The 21,379-nt window shown below is 50.7% G+C and overlaps 1 protein-coding gene across 1 annotated transcript in view; it reads left to right on the top strand.

The window, feature by feature from the left end:
- The first annotated feature begins 14,026 nt into the window (after positions 1 to 14,026).
- The window catches only part of Adgra1 (adhesion G protein-coupled receptor A1), a 30,410-nt gene continuing 23,057 nt past the window's right edge, over positions 14,027 to 21,379 (top strand). Inside the window, exons 1-3 of the mRNA XM_035441742.1 lie at positions 14,027 to 14,148; positions 15,924 to 16,047; positions 20,055 to 20,200. Of these exons, the coding sequence (XP_035297633.1) occupies positions 14,099 to 14,148; positions 15,924 to 16,047; positions 20,055 to 20,200 (320 nt within the window). The 5' untranslated portion in view covers positions 14,027 to 14,098. The remainder of the gene's footprint in view (positions 14,149 to 15,923; positions 16,048 to 20,054; positions 20,201 to 21,379) is intronic.

Here is a 21,379-nt window from a genome sequence, read left to right as displayed (position 1 = left end):
AGGGGCTCAACACTGGGATTAGGGAAGACACTATCTGCCCAGCCAGGCCCTGTCCATAGCCAGGACCAGCCCTGCTGACTCATGCTCAGATAGACTTCACCTCAGTTTTCTCATATTTGGATTTGAGAAATATTTTAATACCAGGATTGTGGAGATTCTTCCAAAATCAATTTCCGTTTCCACCTTCCTGTTCCTGGAGCCCTCAACAGACAGGGATCTCTTTTTAAAATGAAATAACATCATTCTGTCCTCCTTTTGGGGGAAATGCTTTAATGTGGGTTGTCTGAATCTGTTGGAAGCAAGCAGCAAACCCTAGTCGGTTGTCTCTTTAAATCGACTCTGCAGTGTGACGGGCAGCGGGCCGCGGGCTGGGAAGAACCATTCCCGCTCTGCCGCAGGGAGCCAGGGCACGGAGCTGCCGCGGTCCGCGCCTCCCCCAGTCCCCATGGTTACAGCTCCTGCTTCCCGGCCGGTCCTTCATTCCCCTGGCTGTTGCTGCAGAAATCAGGCGCGCAGGCGGCTGGCGTCCCCCAACCCAGAGCTGAAAACTGCCTGCAGAGAGCGCATTGGATGCCTGCTCTTCTCGGCTCTGACTCACTCCCTCCGGGTGCAGAGCTCCGTCCCCAGCGCAGTGCTCTGGCCACAGCGAGTCGCCAGGCTGCAGCCCTGCAATCTGTTGATAACTCCACTCACAAGCTCCAGTCGAATGCCTATCGTCATAGAAAGCTGTTCCCTAGCACGAGGGACATGCCACATCTCGCCTATGAGAAGCGTGAGACCTGTGCCTCTCCAGCTGCCTTTACCAAAATAGGTGAGAAGTTGGGTGGCTTCCTCCTGGTGTCTGAGAAGGGAAGGGGAGGGGTGGTGCTTCTGGCCAAGCTACCGGCCCACCACAGTGTCCACTCATGAGGGCCATTTCTGGGGCAGAAAGGCTGTGAGGGGTTTGAACACTCTTGCTGTTGGAAGGCGGATTCTGAATAACTTTGGCTAAGTCTGGGGTTTGGAGCCCTAGCAAGACCACATAGTTCCAGCACAGGCAAGAATGTCCATGTGGAAGACACCAGCCCTCAAGGTCTGGCCACGTCAGGCAACAGAAGCTTCTGCCTGCCAGGTCTGCCTGGGCACTGAGAGATTTATTCAGGTTTATTTGATTCTCTTGATTTAAATTGATAATGTTGGTCTGGCTTTGTGCAGCCTGAAATAACTAAGTGGTATTCATTCTTATGTTGGGCTGGTAAGCAGGGTCTACTCAAGGGATGGTTTCTGGCTGCCAGGAGGCAGGTTTCCTCCCAAGTCCCAAAGCTCTGATTGTCACCACCTCTCTGGATGCCTCAGAAAGAGCCTGAGCCAGAGACTCCAACAGGCTGGCCAGGTGATAGGAGCCAGAAAGGGGTAAACTTGGAAAGGGACTGAGTGTTCCCTGAGTTTGTCTACCTGGGCACTGGCCTGTAACGGGCTGAGCGAGCCCTCCCTCGAACTCTTAACATGCACTGTCTTTGCAGGTGGGTCAGCCTGTAGATCCTCAGCCATCCTGTCACAGTCACTCTGAGGTAGCCTTCCTAGGACTTCCACTGTGACTGCTGTTTGGGACTTGACCTTCCTGGTGGCCATGGAGGCTAGAGGGGAGAAGGGCGCAACATAGTGGTCAATGCCAGCAACCCCACCGGTGCTCTTGCCTCTCTAACTCTGCAGGGCTCATGGTAAGTACACAGCCCATGGGGCTAACAGCTCAGGGCACCCTGCATTCACACCAGATCAAGTGCTACCCACCTCTGTTAAGTGGAGGAAGCCAGGACAGGAAAGTAACTTATGGGGTGGTTAGGTAGTTAGCAACTGTCCGGCATGTGTTCATTCCTGGGGTGGGGGAACTCTATGGGGCTGGCACTGAGGGCAACAGGGTCTGGCTGCCCTGGGTCTCTGGCTGCCTGCCAGGGTCTGTCTGCTCACTGGCTCACTTGGTGCTGTTCATACTAATTAGCTGCGGGCACACGGCAATGTCGAATCATTTAATCAACAGAGTGGCATCCATCCACGGGGCTCTTGTCCATGCCCTGGGAAACCTTGTCTAATCCTAGACAAGGTTCCCTCCCACTCAGGAGGGCCTCAGTCAGGTCAACCGGGCCTTTTCTACTGTCCCTGCTCCTCAGAAAGTCCAAGGGCTTTGGCAGCTACGGCTACAACAGGAGTGGGGGGGGGGGTTCTCTCACTAGAAAGGGGTAAGGACAGTGTGGTCAGCGGGTTGGAACAGTGTCCAAGACATGGTGGGGCCTTTCCTGGAGCCTCCCACAAGCTTTTATTGTGGTTGCTGTCTATCGGTCTCCAGGAAGGCTGACAGCCAAGTAAATAATGCATTGTGTACGCTCCTAAGGGACAGCTGACAGGGCAGCTCTGGCTGGGGTGCGTGCTGAGAATGCCAATGACCACCAGGATAACGCGTCCATAGCGCAGACATGGGCACGAATGCCTCAGTGCAGACCTGTGTGTCGCTTGGTGAGGAGCATTCTGTCTGAGTCACTGCCTCGCTTGCTTCTTGCTCCATTCAAAAATGCCCAAGAAAAGAAATCCCTGATCCCCAAAGCCTCACCACTTCAGCACTGTTGGCTGAGGAAAAGCTTGTGCCCATGCTCTCTCTTGACCCCAGCAAGGTTACCTGTACCAGGCACTAGCAGCTCTCAAAGGAGAGAAGCCTGGGCTCAAGGGTCCCTTGGCTCCTGCTGCCCCCAGGTGCCACACCCAACATGGCTGTCAGCCCTAGTTTGTGGCTTTCGTCCTCAAACTCATAATGTTTGCAAAATGGAAACCTGTCCTTGGCAGATGATAAGTAAACTGATTGGAGCTTCAGGAGGCATGGGTAGCTGTCGTGCCCACCTTGTGGGGCCCACTGGGAAGAATTAGCTGCCTAGCTCAACCCTGCCTTCCCCAACTCTTTACAAGCCCTTGCCTACACTCATCTCCCTATACAAGAAGTGGCTGCCCTCTGCTCTCCCTGCCTTCATGTGCAGGACTCAGCAGCAGTTGCCAGCAGCCCTGTGGGGATGTCTGTTCTGCACAAGGACCATGCCAGACTTCAGTAGCCCATTTAAGAGCCCAAACTGTAAATGCCTCCCTGACAACTTGGCCCAGAGCCTGTGGACTTTCGGGGGTTTTATTACTATCAACTGATAGCTTGCAGGTGAGAGTATCTGATAGACATAGAAAGTGGACCATCTGAGGTGCCACACCTTCTGAATGTCAACAGGCCACGGTGTAGGTGCTGGGCAATTCACCTGGGACTCAGAATGGTCAGTGGTCCTGAGACTGTGTGACCTTAGCTGATACCTTCACCATGCCTACTGGAATTTCTCCAACACATCCAGCAGTGAGCCACCACCACCTTCCTGCTCCCAAGCTTAAGACACAACCACATACCAGGGCTTAAACAAGCACTGGGTTCAAGAAGGACATTCAAGATGTCCTTGTCAGGGCATCTGTGTCACAGCAGATAACAAACTCAGAAGCAAAGCAGTTTGTTTCTTCAATAGGTACCGCTGTTTAATTCCAGCAGACACCCAGTGGTGGTTGATTTTGCCCTCTGTCACCTGTGATTCTTACTGTTAGCACCAAGAAAGCATACTCTCAAAGGGAACAAAGAGATACCTGTCAATGACAGAGAGTCGTTCGGCACCTGCCTTCTCTCTGCTGTTCCTTGAGAGCATCCAAATTTGGTGGACTAACTAAGGCACTTTCCACGTGCATAGCCCTTGCTTTCTGGCAACTAGAGGTGAGGAACTAAACAGGACAGACTGATTGACAGACACATTCTGTTGTGGTGTGGGATGTGTGGTGTAGAACAGTGTGGTACAGAGCATGCCATGTAGAATGGGGCGGGGTGGGGTATGGGGTGTGAATTAGTGTGGCCCAGAATAAGTGGTATAGAATGTGTGGCATAGTATGGTGTGGTACAGAGTCTGTGGTACACAATGTGTGGTATGGAATGTGTGCTGTGGGGTGTGTTGTAGATGTGTGGGTAGAATGGATGGTGTAGGCTGTGTGGCATAGAATGTGTGTGTGTTACAGAGTGTGGTGTAGATATGTAGTATGGAATGTGTGGTGTGGGATATGTGTTGTGGACGTGTAGTGTCAACTGTGTAGTGTGGGATGTACGCTATGGATACGTGGTGAGAGACGTGTAGTTTTCCGTAGTGAGATATGGGACGTGTGGTGGAGATGTCTAGTGTGGGGCATGGGTACAGTGTGTGGCGTGGGTGTGTGGTGTAGACTGGTATGGAGCGCGGTGTGTGTTATAGAATGGTGTGATATGAAATGCATGGTAGGGGCTATGTGATGGAGACCAGCGTGGTGTGGGACGTGTGGTGTGGGATGTATGAGTGTATCGTGTGGGATATCGAATGTGCGGTGGGCATGTGTGGTAGAGATGTGTGGTGTTGAAGAGAGTGGCGGGGTGTGCGGTGTGCGGAGGGCATGTGTGGGGTAGCTGTGAGATGTAGACTGTGTGGCAGGGATTATGGTGTTGACTCATCTAATGTGGTGTACATGGTGTAGAATGTGTGGTGTGGGTTACATGACATAGACCAGTGTGATGTGTGTGGTACGGTGGGTGGTGCAGGATGGTGATATAGACTAGTAGAGTGTGCAAGGTGTGGTGTGCAACATGTGGTATACAATGTGTGGTGTGTGGTGTGTGGTGTGTGGTTTGAGTGTGTGGTGTGTGGGTGTGTGGTGTGAGTGTGGGGTGTGTGGTGTGTGGTGTGGGGTGTGTGGTGTGGGGTGTGTGGTGTGTGGTGTGTGGTTTGAGGTGTGTGTGTGTGGGTGTGTGGTGTGAGTGTGGGGTGTGTGGTGTGTGTGTGGGGTGTGGGGTGTGGGGTGTGGGGTGTGGGTGATGTGGGGTGGGTGTTGGGGTGTGGTGGTGTGGGGTGTTGGCGGTGTGTGGTGTGGGGTGTGGGGGTGTGTGGTGTGGGTGTGGGGCTGTGCAGAGGATGGTGTGGGGTGTGTGGTGTGTGTGGTGGGGATGTGTGCGGTGATGTGTTGTGTGTGGGTGTGGGTGTGGGGGTGTTGTTGGTGTGGGTTGTGGGGATTGTCGGGCATGTGGGGTGTGGGGTGTGGGTAGTGTGGGGAGTGGTGGGTGTGGGATGTGGGGATGTGGGGTGTGGTGGGGTGGTGGGGTGGGGGTGTGGGTGTGGAGGTGTGGGTGTGGGTGTGGGTGTGTGGGTGATGGGGTGTGAGTGTGGCGTGTGTGTGTGTGTGTGGGGATGGGGCTGTGGTGGGGGGATGTGGTGTGGGGTGGGGGTGTGGGTAGTGGGTGTGGTGTGTGGGTGTGGGGTGTGGGTGTGTGGTGTGTTGGTGTGGGTGTGTGCGGGTGTGGGGGTGGGGATGTGGGGTTGTGGGGTGTGGGGTGTGGGGTTTGTGTGGGGTGTGAGTGTGGGGTGTGGGGTGTTAGTGTGTGGTGTGGGTGTGTGTGTGTGGTGTGAGTGTGGGGTGTGGGAGATTGTGGTGTGGGGTGTGGGGTAGTGTGGTGTGTGGTGTTGGGCGATCGCGGTGTGGTGTGGGGGTGTGGTGTGGGTGTGGTGTGTGCGTGTGTGTGTTGGGGTGTGGGTGTGGGTGATGTGTGTGGGGTGTGGGGGAGGTGTGGTGTGGGGGTGTGGTTGGGTGTGGGTGTGCGGGTGTGTGGGCGACTGTGTGTGTGGTAGTTGTGGTGTGGGGTGTGGGGTGTGGGTGTGGGTGATGTGTCGGTGGGGTGGGGGTGTGGGGTGTGGGTTGTGTAGGTGGTGGACTGTGGCGTGTTGTGTGTGGGTGGGCGTGGTGTGGGGTTGGGATTGGGGTGTGGTGTTGTGGTGGTGTGTGGGTGTGTTGGATTGTGGGGGTGTGGGTAGGGGGTGTGGGGTGTGGGGTGGGGTGTGTGGTGTGGGGTGTGGTGTGGTGGTGTGTGGGGATTGTGGGTGGTGGGGTGTGGTGTGTGCGTGGTGGTGGGGTGGGAGGGTTGGGGTGGTGTGTGGGTGTGGGGGTTTTGGGGTGTTGGGGATGTGGGGGTGTTGGGGGTGTGTGGTGTGGGGTGTGTGGTGTGGGGTGTGTGGTGTGGGGTGTGGGGTGTGTGGTGTGTGGTGTGTGGTGTGTGGTGTGTTGTGTGTGCTATCCAGGGGTGTGGTTGTGTAAACTGAGAGTGATGGGTCATACCTATCACCTCAAAATTCGGGAGGCTGAGGCAATAAAAGTGGCATGCATCTGAGGCCAGCCTGGGCTACACAGCAAGACTCTCTCAGGAATGAAAGAAGGCTGCGGATTAGAGTGGTGTTGCACGAGACAGTACTCGTTTGGACGGTGTGCAGAGTGATGTGGAGTGGATGGCAAAGGAGTGAAATGGGAAGGAATGTGTGGTGGGGGATTGTGGCGTTCCATCGCGAGGGACAAGGCAGGACAGAATGCAGGGTGCAGGGTGCTGTACGCGGAACCGCATACCGAGGCATGGTATGGTGTGCAGTTGTATAATGTGGACTTGTGTGGTATGGGGTGAAATGGTGTGGTTTATGGTAATGGTCTCTGAAATAGTATGATGTAGGATGATCTGGAATAAAATAGCATAAAGTAGGGTGGGAAAGACTGAGGTGGCATTATGTAATGGGGTACTCCGGGATGGCATAGTGAGAGAACCCACGGGTGGGATATGATGATTAGTGTGGTGGGAACACGTGGTACTGGATACTGTGTGAGGTGGCATGGTGTGCAATGGTTCCCGGCTCCCTGGAATTGTAGTACTTGAGTCTAGATGCTCAGGGGCTACTTCTGTCTGTTGAGCTACTCTGTGGCTCCTGTCTGTTGGTTGTGACTACTCTGTGGCTCCTGTCTGTTGGTTGTGACTACTCTGTGGCTCCTGTCTGTTGGTTGTGATGATGCTGTGGCTCCTGTCTGTTGGTTGTGACAATGCTCTAACGTTGCATTGTTCAAAGCACTATTAATAACAGTGGCAACCACGGAGGTTGGAGCTTTCATGGAGAACTCAGTTGGTCCTCACTCGCTGTGGCCCAGAGCTTACCTCACTGCCATTGGATGGTCTTAGCCACATTTGACAGGAACACAAGAACTTGCCTAGTTCCTATTTGGAGTCAAGGGTCCCAATACATGATATATTCACAGCACCCTTTGTGTCTGCTACTTCCAAATTCAAAAAAGACAAGAGAGAGGACTAAAGGGAGCTGGAGAGATGGCTCAGCAGTTAAGAGAACTGACTGTTCTTCCAGAGGACCTGGCTTCAATTCCCAGCACCCACATGGCAACTCACAATTGTCTGCAACTCTAGTTCCAGGGGCTCTAATACCTTCACCCCAATGCATATAAAAAGGTTATTTAAAAAGAGGGGGGAGGACTAAAGACCAACAGCAGCCTAAAAACACAAGTTCAATCCCCAGAACCCACACTAAAGTGAATGGAGAGAGCCAATTCTGCAAAGTCATCCTCTGGCCTCCACACAGGATCCATGGCATGGGCATAGCCCACCCAAACACACACAATGATAATGGTCAATGAAATCAATAAATACATAAAAAGACATGGCATGATTTAAAAATGCCAAAGGCTCTGAAAAGGTGTATAAAGGGTAAGACTTCAAACCCTGGCTCTGCAGCTCTATGAAACACAAACAAGCCTTCCTCCCCATAGTGCCAGGTCACAAAGGCTGACAAGGGCACTTTCAGATGCACAGGGAAGCTCAACCTGTGTGAGGTCAGCTCTGGGACCATGGGTGAGGGCATGTCTGTAGCTCTAAGCTATAAAAAGTATATAAAATCAAATGTGATGGGTTCATTTCAAGCTAACCAGGCTGGGGTGTTTAGGAGCCAGCAAATGGCCTGGTCCTGCCTCTCCTTACAGGCCCGTGAAAGATGGTTAAGTTTATGAGCAGCTGGGAACTTTTGCTCACAGAGTTTGGTTATTTGCTTTTGCTTTTTTTATTTGGTTTGGTTTGTTTGTTTGTTTTCCTCTTTCTTGTCATTCATTCCAAGGTCTAAATGACTAGAAACAGCTCAGAGCTAACTTTCTGTCAGGTAGGGCTGTTGCCATCGACTCAACATTCCCCTTAAACTATCCACACTAAGAAAGAAACTATCAGCCTAGAAGGAAATCCCCACAATACTCTTCAAAATGTCTTTCTTCGTGATTTCACCATCCCAGGCATCCCCCTAAAAAGAAAATCACCACAAACTATATTCATGTGACATCCAATTGGTATTTTGAACAAATGAGTGTCTTACTTGTTGCTTTTCCAATGGAAGGCTGATAGATCAAATAAGACCCAGTTATCACTGTAAAGACAGGCAAAAACATGCATCAGGCTCTAGCAAAACCAATCTGGGTTGGCACAGAACCAGAAAAGAAACGAGAACCAAGAAGAAGAAACAAAGTAACCAAGCTGAGCTAGCGAGCGCAGTGACTCACACGGGTGATTCCAGCACTTGAGAAGCCGCAGCAGCTACAGAGTGAGACCCTGTCACAAAACAAAATAAAACAAAACCACAGATGGAGATCAGGAAGATTACCCAGGAAAACTAAGCAGAAAGAAGAACCAAGGCTAAGGAGAGGGCTCAGTGGGTAAGACAACGTTCTGTGCAAAACACAAGAGCTTTGAGTTCAAAACCCACCACCCAAATAAAAAGCCAAGCATGGACACATGCTCCTGGAACCCCATTACTGTGTGGGGCAAAAACAGGAGGACTGTCAGAGCTGACTGGCTGCGAGGCTAGCTCCAGGTTCAGTGCGGGGCTGTCTCAAAGGAATAAAGCAGAAAGTGATAAAGCAAGACACTTGACTGCCTCCTCTGGCTTCTGCATGCATGCAGAGGCACGTGCTTCTGTGCATGCACGTATACATACACCACAATCACATTCAGACACACTCATGCACACACACTGACATATAGACCCACAAAAAAATTTAAAGGAGGGAAGGAAGGAAGAGAGGGAGGGAGGAGGGTGTGAGGGAACAAACCAGAAGAGGAACCAGAGAGATCCTGTTGCTCCCTCTATTCAAAGATCCCAGGTCAGAAAGCAGTATTCCTTCAGACCTGGCATCCCCAGGTTCAAGAAATTCCTCTTCCACTTGTCAGTCACCAAGAGCTGTCATATTGCTAAACTGAATCTCTTCCCCCTTCCCTCCTTTCTTCTTGTCCTGTGTAGCTTCCTGGCTCATTCTACTGGCAAAACAAGCCCAAAGGATACATCAACTAAAATAAAATGAAAATGTGAAAGGAAGCCATGACTTATGTGACAGGATACCTGTTGCTATATGTTAGGGCAGGTTTCTTAATCACTGTTCTGTTGCTGTGACTAGAGACCATGGGACTGGAGAGATGGCTCAGAGGTTGGGCTGCTCCTCCAGTGGTCCTGAGTTTAATTCCCAGCAACCACATGGTGGCTCACAACCATCTATAATGAGTTCTGATGCCCTCTTATGGTCTACAGGCATACATGCAGGCAGAACACTGTGTACACAATAAATAAATCTAAAAAGAATAAAAAAGGCCTGGCATTGGTGGCACACGCCTTTAATCCCAGCACTCTGGAGGCAGAGGCAGGTGGATCTCTGTGTGTTCGAGGCCACCCTAGTCTCTAAATCAAGTTTCAGGACAGCCTCCAAAGCTACAGAGAAACCCTGTCTCTAAAAATGAAATATATATATATATATATATATATATATATATATATATGAATGATACCGTGACCAAGGCAACATTTATAAAAGAAAACATTTAACTAGCGGCTTGCTTATGGTTTCACAGGTTTCGTCCATTATCATGGCAGGGAACATGACAACAGGCAAGCATGGCTAAGAGCTATATCCTGACCCATAGGTGACACTGGGTTTGGCATGGAATTTAAAACAACAAAACCCAGCCCCAGTGACACACTTCCTCCAATAAGGCCACACCTTCTAGTCCTTCTAATCTTTTCAAATAAGCCATTTGTTGGTGACTAAACATTCATGAGTCTGTGGGGGCTGTTCTTACTCAAACCACCACCACAGTGGAGATGAGACTGTTGACTGAGCAGCCATCTTAAAGGGAAAGGACTCTGGAATTTCCCAGTGAGCAAAGACATACCACACTGGCTTCTAGAGCAATCGGTCCATCCTACAGGCAATGCAAACAGTATGTCACCTAGACCTAGATGGCTGGGGGCAGCCTTTATCTGTCAATGAAGTTCACCCTGCCTCTGAGATTCCCCTGTTACTTCATCTCCCAATTTTTTTCTTACTTAGTGCTGATAGCATCACCCAACAGTTCTGAGGAGTAGGCAGGAAGTGTTACCCCATTGTCAACGAACAGAAAAGGGGAGCTCAACTCTGGAGACCCCCAGGCTGCTCTGGGGTGTGGATTGTTACTAGGCCTGCATTCTGACAGTGCAGTCTTCATGCTGTCATCAGAGAAGGGAGGAGACTTCCAGGAATCAGGGTGCTGCCTCTTTTCTCCCCTGACTTGGTTATATTCAGATCTGTGACAGCAGGGTGGGTGGATCTGTATCACTATAATGAGATTATAATGAGCTCAGCATTCTCTGGAGTGTCAACATGACCTCTACACCAGACCTCATTGATGTGGAGTTCCTGTGGAATGTGAGTGCTAACTGGGTAGCCGGCCAGTGTGGTTATCAGCATGCTAGCTGTAGTTTGGGGGAGCAAGTGGCACAGCTGGCTGAACAACAGGCTTTGGTCATTTGAGAGCTCCTGTATGTGACCTGGGAGCCAAGCTCTGCTTGCTATCACTGCTCCAAAGAATGTTCTGGCTCCACGACTGCAGAGGGACTCTTTGTCCTCAAGCCAGGCAGCTTCTGCCTGACCCCATGTCAGATCACTGGAATCTTGCCCAAGGAACATTTGCACAGTAGACTCCTTGAGAGGAACTTGCCCATGTGTGAACTTTAAAATATGAAATGCATCTCCATTTTGCATTGCCTACTTTGAATTTTAAATGTCACCTCTAAAAATGCAGAAAGGCACTGCTGATCATTCTGATACAAACAAGCAGGAAGCCAAATCGAACCTCACTTCTTACCAAGTTCATTGGTCATCCCGTGGGTCATCCTGCCCCTAGTATCTGAAGTCTGTCTTCACATAGGTGACTCACTCCACCCACTCAGACCTGATCTCCCAAGCTCACAGAACCACTAAAGGGTTAAAGGCCATCCCTGTGACTATCCAGCTGAGTCTGAGCCCCTCAGCCAAAAGCTTTGTGACCCTGTCCTGACAGCATCCTTCAGAAAACATCACTGCACAGCAAGCTGGCTCTCTGAGCATTCTGTCCACTACATGGAGACAGTTCTGCTTTTTTGTTTGGCCTCCCATGAGACTTTGTTCTATGAATTCAAGCCATAGATAGGAGTATCCAAATGCAGGTGTTCCTGTAGGGTGTGGGGATGAGAATTCGGAACTCTGTTCCCAACTCAGAACATGTTACGCTGTAAGCACTGCTGTGGTCAGAACTGAGCCCTCTGCCCTCTGTGGCAGTCCCCAGATCCTTCCCATCACAAAAATCTGATACCATCAGAAAGGCAAGCCCCTGTAACACCCCCCACACCCCATATATACAGCGACAATTACCCTGAGGAGGGCCGTGGAAGACTTGTAAGCCTTCAGGATCATTGTGGAGTTTTAGTTCCAGAGAAGAGACCTAGATGCAAGGAAAGGACTGTACTGGGAAGCTCGTTTGCTCTTGCACTTTCTCTCTCCCTCTCTCTCTCTCCTCAATAATAACTGGCCAAATTGGGTCAAAAAGATCCCCATGAAAAGACCCACGTGCACAAGACCCTAGAGATATTGCTTAATCCCAGTTGAACCCAGAGTTCTTCGAGTGCCAGGGCGCACCCACCCCTCAGCAGCACAAGCTCATCAGGTGTATGGGTACCCTGACCTCACTGGGAAGTGTGCCTTCCACACGACTCAAGAGTTGGCTTCTGTCTGACAGGAAGCAGCTAAGTGGAGACAAACAGAATAATGGCCTTGGTGCTCACAGGGGACACAAAGTGTCATCTATCAGCCTGCAGCAAATACAAATATCTGCAGACAGACACCAAGGGAAGACTCATGAGCTGCCAAGGAGACCAGGCATCCTGGAGGAGGAAGCTCTCCATTGGGTCTGGGACCCTCTACTCAACACACTACTGGAAGCATCTGAGGCTTGAAGTCAGGGCACTCAGGCAGTCTTAATGGAGGCTCTTGTGCTTGGAGAGTGAGGTAGTCTCTAACCGTGTTCCTAAAAATACCCACGGGCAAATGTTCTATGTATGCCATGTAACTGAGCTGAGCCATCGGGTGTTCAGGAAGAAAGGGCCAGTTAAGGGCATAATCCTTGGACAAACAGTATTCACCCTCTTCAGAAACTCCCACTCGGTTGCCTTGTCCTCACTCAGGCACAGGCTCCTCCTGCAGTTGGCAGTTGTTGCCTGGTCAGTACTTCTAAGGGCTTCCTAGAGCAGAGATGTATGTCCCTATGGGGCATCCTTCCCATCCTGTGGATAACCTGCCTCCCTTCCCAGGGCCTTAGACCTGTAGATATCCTCCCTGCTGTGCCAGGGCCTGGGGCCCAGTGTGGGAAGTTTCCTAGCCAGGAGGGTAGGATATGGTGGTGGCCAATGGAGAGCACTACAGTGCACCTGCACTAAGATTAGCTTTCAAATGTGTTGTTTTACCTTCATTACAGTGGCTGTGCTTTAAGGCTGTAGCCTGGGGGGGGGGGGGATTCTGTTCCCCAGACAATGGAAATTGGAAGGCTAGGGTGAAAACCTGTGAGCTCAGGGAGTTAAAATAGCACCTGGCTAACTTTCTGTCTTTGCTGGTGTCCTGAAAGCCACTCCCTTCCACACCGCCCCAAACAAAACAAAACAACAAAAAAAAAAAAAAAAGAAAGAAAACCACACGCGCACGCACACACACACACACACACACACACACACACACACACTCACACACACACTAAGCTCTTCCCTGTCAACCAGTGGCTAACCCCACCTCTCTGAGCCCAGGTTAATTTTATTTAATTAACACAAATGCAACACATCTTTACGTAGTTAACAAATGCAATATGAACAAGTGTTAACACATCTTTGCCTGGTTTAAACAAACATTCCACAACACCAATATCTCATTAAGAAGTCATAATCTTGGAGGGACACTGGTTACATGGTATTCCACCCCATATCTTCTAGAGAGTTGTCCGTGTGCTACCCATGTCCACAACTACCCCTCACACTTCTGCCCTGCACCAGCTATGGCCCTGAAGTGTGAAGGGTATGAAGACACTGTGAGTACTGGTTCTGGTTGCCTAGTGACCAGGTGTCTCTTCAAGGTCAAAGTAAAGACCCTCTTGACCCTAGTGGCAAGGACACTCACCCTAAACCCCAAGGATTTCCAAGCATTTCCATCCCAGACATCCATTCCTCTGTGTTTCCTTACCACAGGAAAGCCATGCTTTCATCTGAACTGTGGCCTTGAACCCTTTACTTCAGTTTTGATATGCAGTAAAGTGGGTGAAGGTAGAAAAGGCCCTGAGGCCATACCTATTGCTCACAACTTCTCTTTCTCTGTCTGCCTAGGTCAATGTCACTGTCTTAGCGCTGCAGAAATGTGGTGTGGAACTCCCCAGGGCGCTACGTAAAAGCATACTATCAAAGAGTGTGGAGCGCAGAAGTGGGCTGGGGAGGCTAAATGTTCTAGAGCTCCTCTGGAGGCAGCAGACACACATGCAGTGGAAGCTGGTGCCTGCCTGCCCTCCACCAATGACATGGATAGAAAGAAGGCTAGAGGCAGGTGTGGTACCTCTGGGAGTTGCTCTGAGTCATGGGAAGATGCTCTCAGCTGAGCATCCCCAGGAGGACACTAATCCCAGGTGGGCTCCTGGGATACTAGACCCTACACTCTGCATGAGTAGCCCTGAGCAGAGTTCTTCTCAGCTGCCAGCCCGACCCCTCCTCCTGAGACACCTGACCAATCACATAAAGAATTCTGGCCATATCGGTCACTTGAGTCTCTGCTTCCTTTCCAGGATTTGAAGACTGTCCTCTCCCTGCCCCAGTACCCAGGGGAGTTCCTGCACCCCGTGGTGTATGCCTGCACTGCGGTCATGCTCCTGTGCCTCCTTGCCTCTGTCATCACCTACATCCTGCATCAGAGGTAAGGGAGCCCACCTCACCCTACCTGGAACAGCAGCCACTAGGGCACAGTACTGGAGAAAACTCAACCCTTCCATCCTGGGCCTCTGGCCTTCTTTTTATATTGTTAATTTATTTTTATTTTATGTGTGTGAGTGTTCTGCCTACATGTATGTATGTGTTCTGTGTGTGTATATGTGTGTGTGATGCCCAAGGAGGCCAGTAGAGGGCGCCTGATCCCTAGAACTGGAGTTAAGAATGGTTATAAGCCATCATATGATTGCTGAAAACAAAACCTGAATCTACTGAAAAACAGCAAGTGCTCTTAAGTGCTGAGCTATCTCTTTTGCCCCCACTGGACCTTCTTTTCATTTTTTTGGGGGGGGGGCAGGTTTCAAGACAGAGTTCCTCTGTGAAACAGCCCCTGCTGTCCTGGAACTCACTCTGTAGACCAGGCTGGCCTCAAACTCACAGAGATCCACCTGCCTATACCTCCCGAGTGCTGGGACTAAAGGTGTGCACCACCACCACTGCCTGGCCCTCTGTGTTCTTGTAAAACTGTGAAATGGAAGCATATTGGCTCCAGCATCCTAAGAAGCATGGTCAGGTTTGCAGAACCTTGAAGTCTCTCTACTGTGCATTCTTACTTAAGAAGGGCCTTCTAGACAGAGACCCACTTCTGAGTTCACTTCCAGCTGCCTTTGGGGATGTGTGTGACTGCTGGGTGTCTGAATCCCTAGAAGATGCCCTAGGGCATAGAAGGTGGGGATCTCAGCCATAGCCACTGTCAAACCCATAACCAAAATTATGAGTAATGCCTAGGCCTGGTTCACAGCCAGTTACAAGCGGAGGCTTGGTATGACAAGGCCCCTGTTGTGGGAAAGGTTTGGATATCTCCAAAACTGTTCTTAGTCTATTTTGGCAGCTCTAACAAGTTACCACAGGTGGCTGGTTGTTAACAATGGATAAAACAGAAATTGTTTTTTTCATAGTTCTAGATATTGGAAGCCAAGAGTGAGGGTACTGAGCTGGATGAGGGTACTGAGCTGGTTTGGTGTCTGATGAGAACCCATGTCTGGTTCAATCTCTCTCTCTCTCTCTCTCTCTCTCTCTCTCTCTCTCTCTCTCTCTCTCTGAGTCCTCCAGTGGTATAAAGAGAAGGGCATCCCTTAGGGGTCTCTTTGATAAGGGCACTAAATCTATTCACGAGAACTCTGCCCCAACAACCATTCTCTAATGCTGCCATGCTGGCAGTTAAGTTCCAACCGGGATCTTGAGAAGCATGCTCAGACCACAGGAGCTGTAGGAGGACTTAGATGTGTACACAGCCATGATGGAGTCAAAGTCAAAAGCTGATTGCTCAACATTGCTACCGGCCCTGCCCTAGCCGGCTACGTAGAGCTTTAAACATGTTAGTGTCCATGGTTATCACAACCAAAGGCAATCATACTTTTAGGCACATAGTCCAGCCCTCTCTGTGCATCAGACATCTGCTCAGAGACAAAGCTACTCTGGGCATCGGGAGCATGACTTCCCCCTCTGAGACCCTAGACAAGTCAGTCTATCAAATGGGCAGAGGGACAGAAACGCTACAGAAGCCCTTCCAAGCATTGCACCAGTGAGAACCTGCTGAGGTGGACAAGGTCCAGTTGTCTACTTTTCCCATGTTCTGGTCCTTTGGATGGGTTGCTCCCAGTCCTGCTGAGGGCCTACTGTTCCCACCATGGACACAGTGTGGTTTTTCCAGGCTCTTCTCTGAACCAATGGTTTTTAATGTGAAATCTCTGTTTCCCACAGTGCCATCCGGATCAGCCGGAAAGGCAGGCACGCGCTCCTCAACTTCTGCTTCCATGCGGCTCTGACCTTCACTGTGTTTGCTGGTGGTATCAATCGCACCAAACACCCCATCCTATGCCAAGCGGTGAGTGCTGCCTTCCCTGTGCTAAAAAAACGAAAGTGTGCATGCCAGCTTTCTTATCCAAGTGGAAATGAATGCTAATTTGATTATAAAATAATACCTTAGTGCTCGTTCAGCTGTTGCTCCTGAAGGGAAGAGTGAGGCTCTATAGTGGGTCCGTAATATAATCCCACTCCATCTCAAGCAGGTTGTTTTGCTCAACGATTGGCCATATGAGACAATTTTTATGTTTCACTACAGCAATTTGTCTAAGGGCTAGTGGGCCATAGACAAATACTGTCCAGCAAATGGTGATCTTCACAAGAATGGGGACATGATGTCATTCCTGAAGACCAGTGAGGCAGGACCCAGGGGTGGGCTGAGTGAGACCTTCTAGGTGCTGATCTCACATTGTCAGCAGATCTGCCAGCCGTAGGTACCAGTGGCAGCAAAGGCTCTATCCCCACATGAACCAGGCAGAGAGCATCCCCAGGCATCTCTGCTCTCTCTTATGAAAAAGGGAGCTTTGAACACCCAACATGGAAAAGAACAGCTCAAATCACAAGGCACATCATCTTCACACATGTGGCCTGGTTTGACTGGCTCAAACCAGGAAACAGAAATGACCTGGTCTCTCCCACCCCCCCACCCCACCCCCCTACGGTGACACTAGAGAGCCTCCTTTCAAAGTAAAGCCCAGGACTGTCCTATTGGGTTGTGGCTCTGGGCCAAGGAAGAGAGCCATCTGCACCTCCTACAGGGAGTCTGTGTTTGTCCTGCCCCCAGACCTGCTACACCTAGGCTCCATGAGTGAGGCCAGGCAGGGACCCAGAGCAACTTACCAAAGACCTTGGTGGTTTCTGTCATTGCATTGTTAACATCTTTTCTGAACAGTTAGCTCGCCCTAACTGTTGCAAATTCAGTCAATAGCAATTGGCTGCTGCAGAAATGACCTGCAGCCAATACCTGAAGACCATGTAACCCACATTAATGACAATGGCCACACTAACTGCTTCCTCTGCCCTTCCTGTGACCTATAATCCTACATGGGTAGCTAGCTGAAAGTGATGCTGAGCCTTCTGATCAGTGAGTTAAAGGCTGCTCCCAAAACAGTCTAGCTAAGAGGACACACCCCGCTACCTACCTGATTCCCACCCAGGCCCACCTAGCTCAGGCAGGCTTCAACTGACTCAGCTGCTGCTGCTTTGTTTCACTACACTGATGCCTCTTGAGGAGAAGAGTGTTCTGTGAGCATGACACTCACACTTGAAAGATACAACCCATGCTCTCCTCCTCTGGGAACCAAATGTGTGACTATGTGACACATTCAACCCTGGGAAGCCAGACAACTATCCAGGCCTAGACCAGACAAGCGAAAGAGGCAGTACCACATGCCTGAACAGAATGGAGAGAAGACAGCTTCCTCCAGCGCAGCCTCTGTTAATCTGGAATCAGCCACAGTGAGGGCTAGGAAATCCCACTTACTCCTGTTATAAAAGCCTGTCCAGAAGTCATCAAAAAGGCAATTGAGCGGGTCATTATCTTTATGTCTTTACTCTGCCATCAAGTGCTGCACAGCTGGGGCCTGCTGGCCACATAGTCCATTGCAATCATCTTAGTGCCTCCATGAAGTCCAGCACTGCCCCCATGAAGTCCCGGGGAGGCAGGCATCTGTGGTATTCCAGAATTCTACTGGTGCAGGAGCTGGAAGAGGTTTGGTGGGTGGGGACAAGTGGGCCTGGAAATATCCTCCGAGCTAAGATCTTTAAGGGTCATGCTCGGGCGAGAAGTCCTTAGTAACAATGCTGGGACTCCAGACGATGGACCAGTCCCCATGTGCTAGAATAGGATGGGCTGCAGAAAGCAGACCTGTCTGGTCTTCTGTGGGCTTTTCCTGGAGTGTCCGGCCTCTATCCATCCCTCACTTGGCAACACACCTTCCTTCCAGGCACAGGCAGTGTTAGGGATGCAGGGCCAGTAGAAACACATCAGCCAGGCTATGTTGGGGGAAGCTGTGGACAACAAACTAAGGAAAGGGGGGAAAAGCCACATGTCAGTGAGATTTTGGAGACGGAACTGCTGCGAGGGAAATAGGGAAGTGGGGAAAATGAAGGTAAACAAGGGCTAACAGGGGAACCCCAGTTCCCACAAAGCACTCTGGGTGACAATCTCCTCCACATCAGGACATTTAGTCCCCCATGCCTATAAGCAGAAGTGGGATTGTCTATTGCTGCTGAGGCCTCTCTGAGCCAGAGGCCAGGCTGCTTTTAATCAGCAGCCTGGTAGATCAAGAGCTGACCCAGCTCACTCAGCACATTTGCTCCCTCACCTGCTAAGAGAGAGATACCTGAGAGGAGCAGGCTAAAAGCTAGATCACTGAGAGCTAGATGCGTCCCCACTTTGACTGGCAACCAGGTGACTGAGTACGGGAGTCCCCGCCCCTCCCCATCCAAGCTCAGCATCACTACCGAACAACCAAGAAAAGTGGTCCAGAGCTCTGGATGGCTGGCAAGAACAGACAGTTGTCATAGCAACAGAAAGATGACCGTGAGTCTCATTAAAGTACTAAGTGACATCATAAACAAAGCAGACGGCCGCTGTTAGTCCCGCATAATGAATGTGCGTCAGTGCTGGCCCGGGGTCCGGAAGCAAGGGAGGGTGTCCTGCCTGCTTCTTCCTTTCAATAGCACATGCTGTCTGGAAGCCAAGCGGCTTCTCCCTTGACCTCCCTGTGTGTTCTGCCTCAAGTTGGTGTTTAAGAGACAGAGCCTGCCCTTTGTACACTTTCTCCCACTCCTTGATCATACAGCCTGGATGACACTCAGCTTAAGGAAGGAAGCAGCCAGGCCTCCTCTTCCTCTTTCCTCCCAGCCCAGCTTCCACCCACCTCAAGGCCCTGGGCCAATGTCCCAAGGCCAAAAGTCAGGAGCCCTTCTGAGGATGAGTCTGACATTTCTGTTTGTATATGACAATGATAGCCACACAAAAGACCTTCCTTCAAGCCATGACTGCCTGTCCCTCTTCTGGGTGCCCTTGTCCTGAACTCTTAGATGGCAGACAGCTCTTGCCACCCAGGTCCAGGACAGTCCTACTCTCATCCAGGAGGGATGAGCTCAGTGTGGCCGGGATGTCCTCACCTGAGCACCAGCCAGACCAAGGGAAAGCTGAACTCGCAGGACATGCTGCACTTACCCATGAAGCCATCTGAAACCATAAACAGCTCTTCAATCTTTCTACCCCACACCCAGCCCCAAATCCTCATCAATTATTATAGCATTTGCTCATAAGTAAAAACTGAACTCTGGATTTGATAAATCATTATAATGGTGCAATGTTAGCTTTATTCAGGAAATCTCCATATTCCTTAAACATTTATGTCCTTTCCGATTATAGCAATATTTTACTTGTCATTTCAAAATGTCAGGTTATTACCTCAAAGGTAGCCTTATTTTATGGAATCAGATGGAGATGAAGCAGTGCAGAATGCGTAATTAGCTAGCGTAAAAGTGCTAGATGGGACTGGCTCCAGCGGCTGTTTCCATAGCAATGAGTCACTCTGACGTGCAAGGGCGGGTTATCAGAGCCTCAGCCATGAGGTGCCATTCCTTCAATTCAATGCCACAGTGAATATGTGTTGGGAGTCCTGCTGTGCAACTGTGCCTGCCTTCCACTTAGGGGCCCCAGAGCGGGTCCAGAGTTCACAGGTAGGTGTGTATACCAGGTCCCACAATAAGGAAGGCATAGACACCCTGCAGAGGGGGGACCAGGATGCAAAACCACAAGCTTCCCACAGGTTCACACACACAGCAAATAGCTGAACAGTTTAAAAGTGGTGGCTGTCCTTGACACATCACCTACCTGTCTTCCTGTTGGTCTCATTTTTCTATTGTCCCTAAAGAGTTGCAGAGTAGCTTCCAGGGTTCAGTCCACTCACAGCAGAAAAAAAGTTGGGGCTGCACACAAGGAGTCTGCTGTGCTGTGCTGGGGCAGGTGACTGGAGGAGGTGGCTGGCTGACATTCTCCCCTCCCAGGTGGGCATTGCACTGCATTATTCTACGCTCTCTACAATGCTGTGGATCGGAGTGACTGCCAGGAACATCTACAAACAGGTGACCAAGAAGGCCTTGCCATGCCCAAGTGCAGACCAGCCACCGTACCCCAAGCAGCCCTTGCTCAGGTATCCAAGAATATTCATGGGCCCCTCCACCACCTGAGCCCAAAGAACCCATTGACCATGGACATACCTACCTGTCATATGTCCTGTAAACCTTCCTCACCAGACTCCAGGCTGGAGATGATCTGGCCTACATAAGTGACCTGAGAGCTGGACAGAGCTAGGAGGTGGCACAGTAAGTGGGGGGAGAGTCTGGGGGCAGGAATTGGGGGGTGCTGTGAGGAATATGGTGACCAAGAGTAGCATGGGATAGCAGAGCAAAGTCCTGAGGTAAGATGGGTCTAGCTAGGAGGGTAAAGCTATTAGAGACAGGTAGGGCTGGAACAACTTGAAGGGCAGGGTACTGCCCATGATATCTCTGGCTGGAGTTTGGCTGGTCTGAGGGCTTGTGTTCCTATACTATGTGGTACACTGAGCTGCCCAGTTACTTGGTAGACAGCCCTCCATGCCCCTGGTGTAACCACACATGGTGACTGGGCATCTGTGGCTTTGGTTTACTTCCTGGTCTCACTGATACTAAGGCACCTGCTTTTAACAAGTAGAAAACCTTTGCACATTCTAGTACTAATTTCATAGCCACTGTGCACTGGCCATTTGGGACCCTGTGGGTTAAGAGGCCCTGTTCAAGCTATGTCCAGTACCCTCCACTACTTGGAACCATGTATGCCAGGACCATGCAAACAATCCTCAAGGGCTAAGGCAGCGGGACGATTGCTTCCCTCTTTCCAGGGTCTGAAACAGAGAAGCCGTAGGACTAGCCCATCTAGGAAAAGGCGGGAGTCTTCTCACTCCCTTAGAAAAGAGCCGTGCTGCGGAGCAGTTTAATGCTGCTCTAGACAGGAGCATGCCTCTAACCATAATAGACAGAAGTCGGCAATAAGAGCCCCATGGCTTTGTCACTTGCTCAACACCAAACCTCCAACACTAAAGTCAATAACAGCCAGACTCAGAGTAGCCTGCCTAGGAGGTTCTGGGCATCAGTGCCACCCTACATGAAGCAGGCCTCACCTGTCCTGTAGGCCACTGAGGTTACACAAGTACCCTTCTTGGCCCACCAGGAACTGATGTGCTGAAATGGTCCATGATGCTAGGACCCCAGCAGCCGTTGGTCACTGGCATGTCTGACCCTTCATGTCTTCCCCAGGCCCTTCCCCCATGACTAGCTATGGACTTGGTATACAT

The sequence above is a fragment of the Cricetulus griseus genome, chromosome 3 (genome assembly GCF_003668045.3).
Source record: "Cricetulus griseus strain 17A/GY chromosome 3, alternate assembly CriGri-PICRH-1.0, whole genome shotgun sequence".
NCBI lineage: Eukaryota > Metazoa > Chordata > Mammalia > Rodentia > Cricetidae > Cricetulus > Cricetulus griseus.
This window is presented reverse-complemented; position numbering and strand designations above follow the sequence as displayed.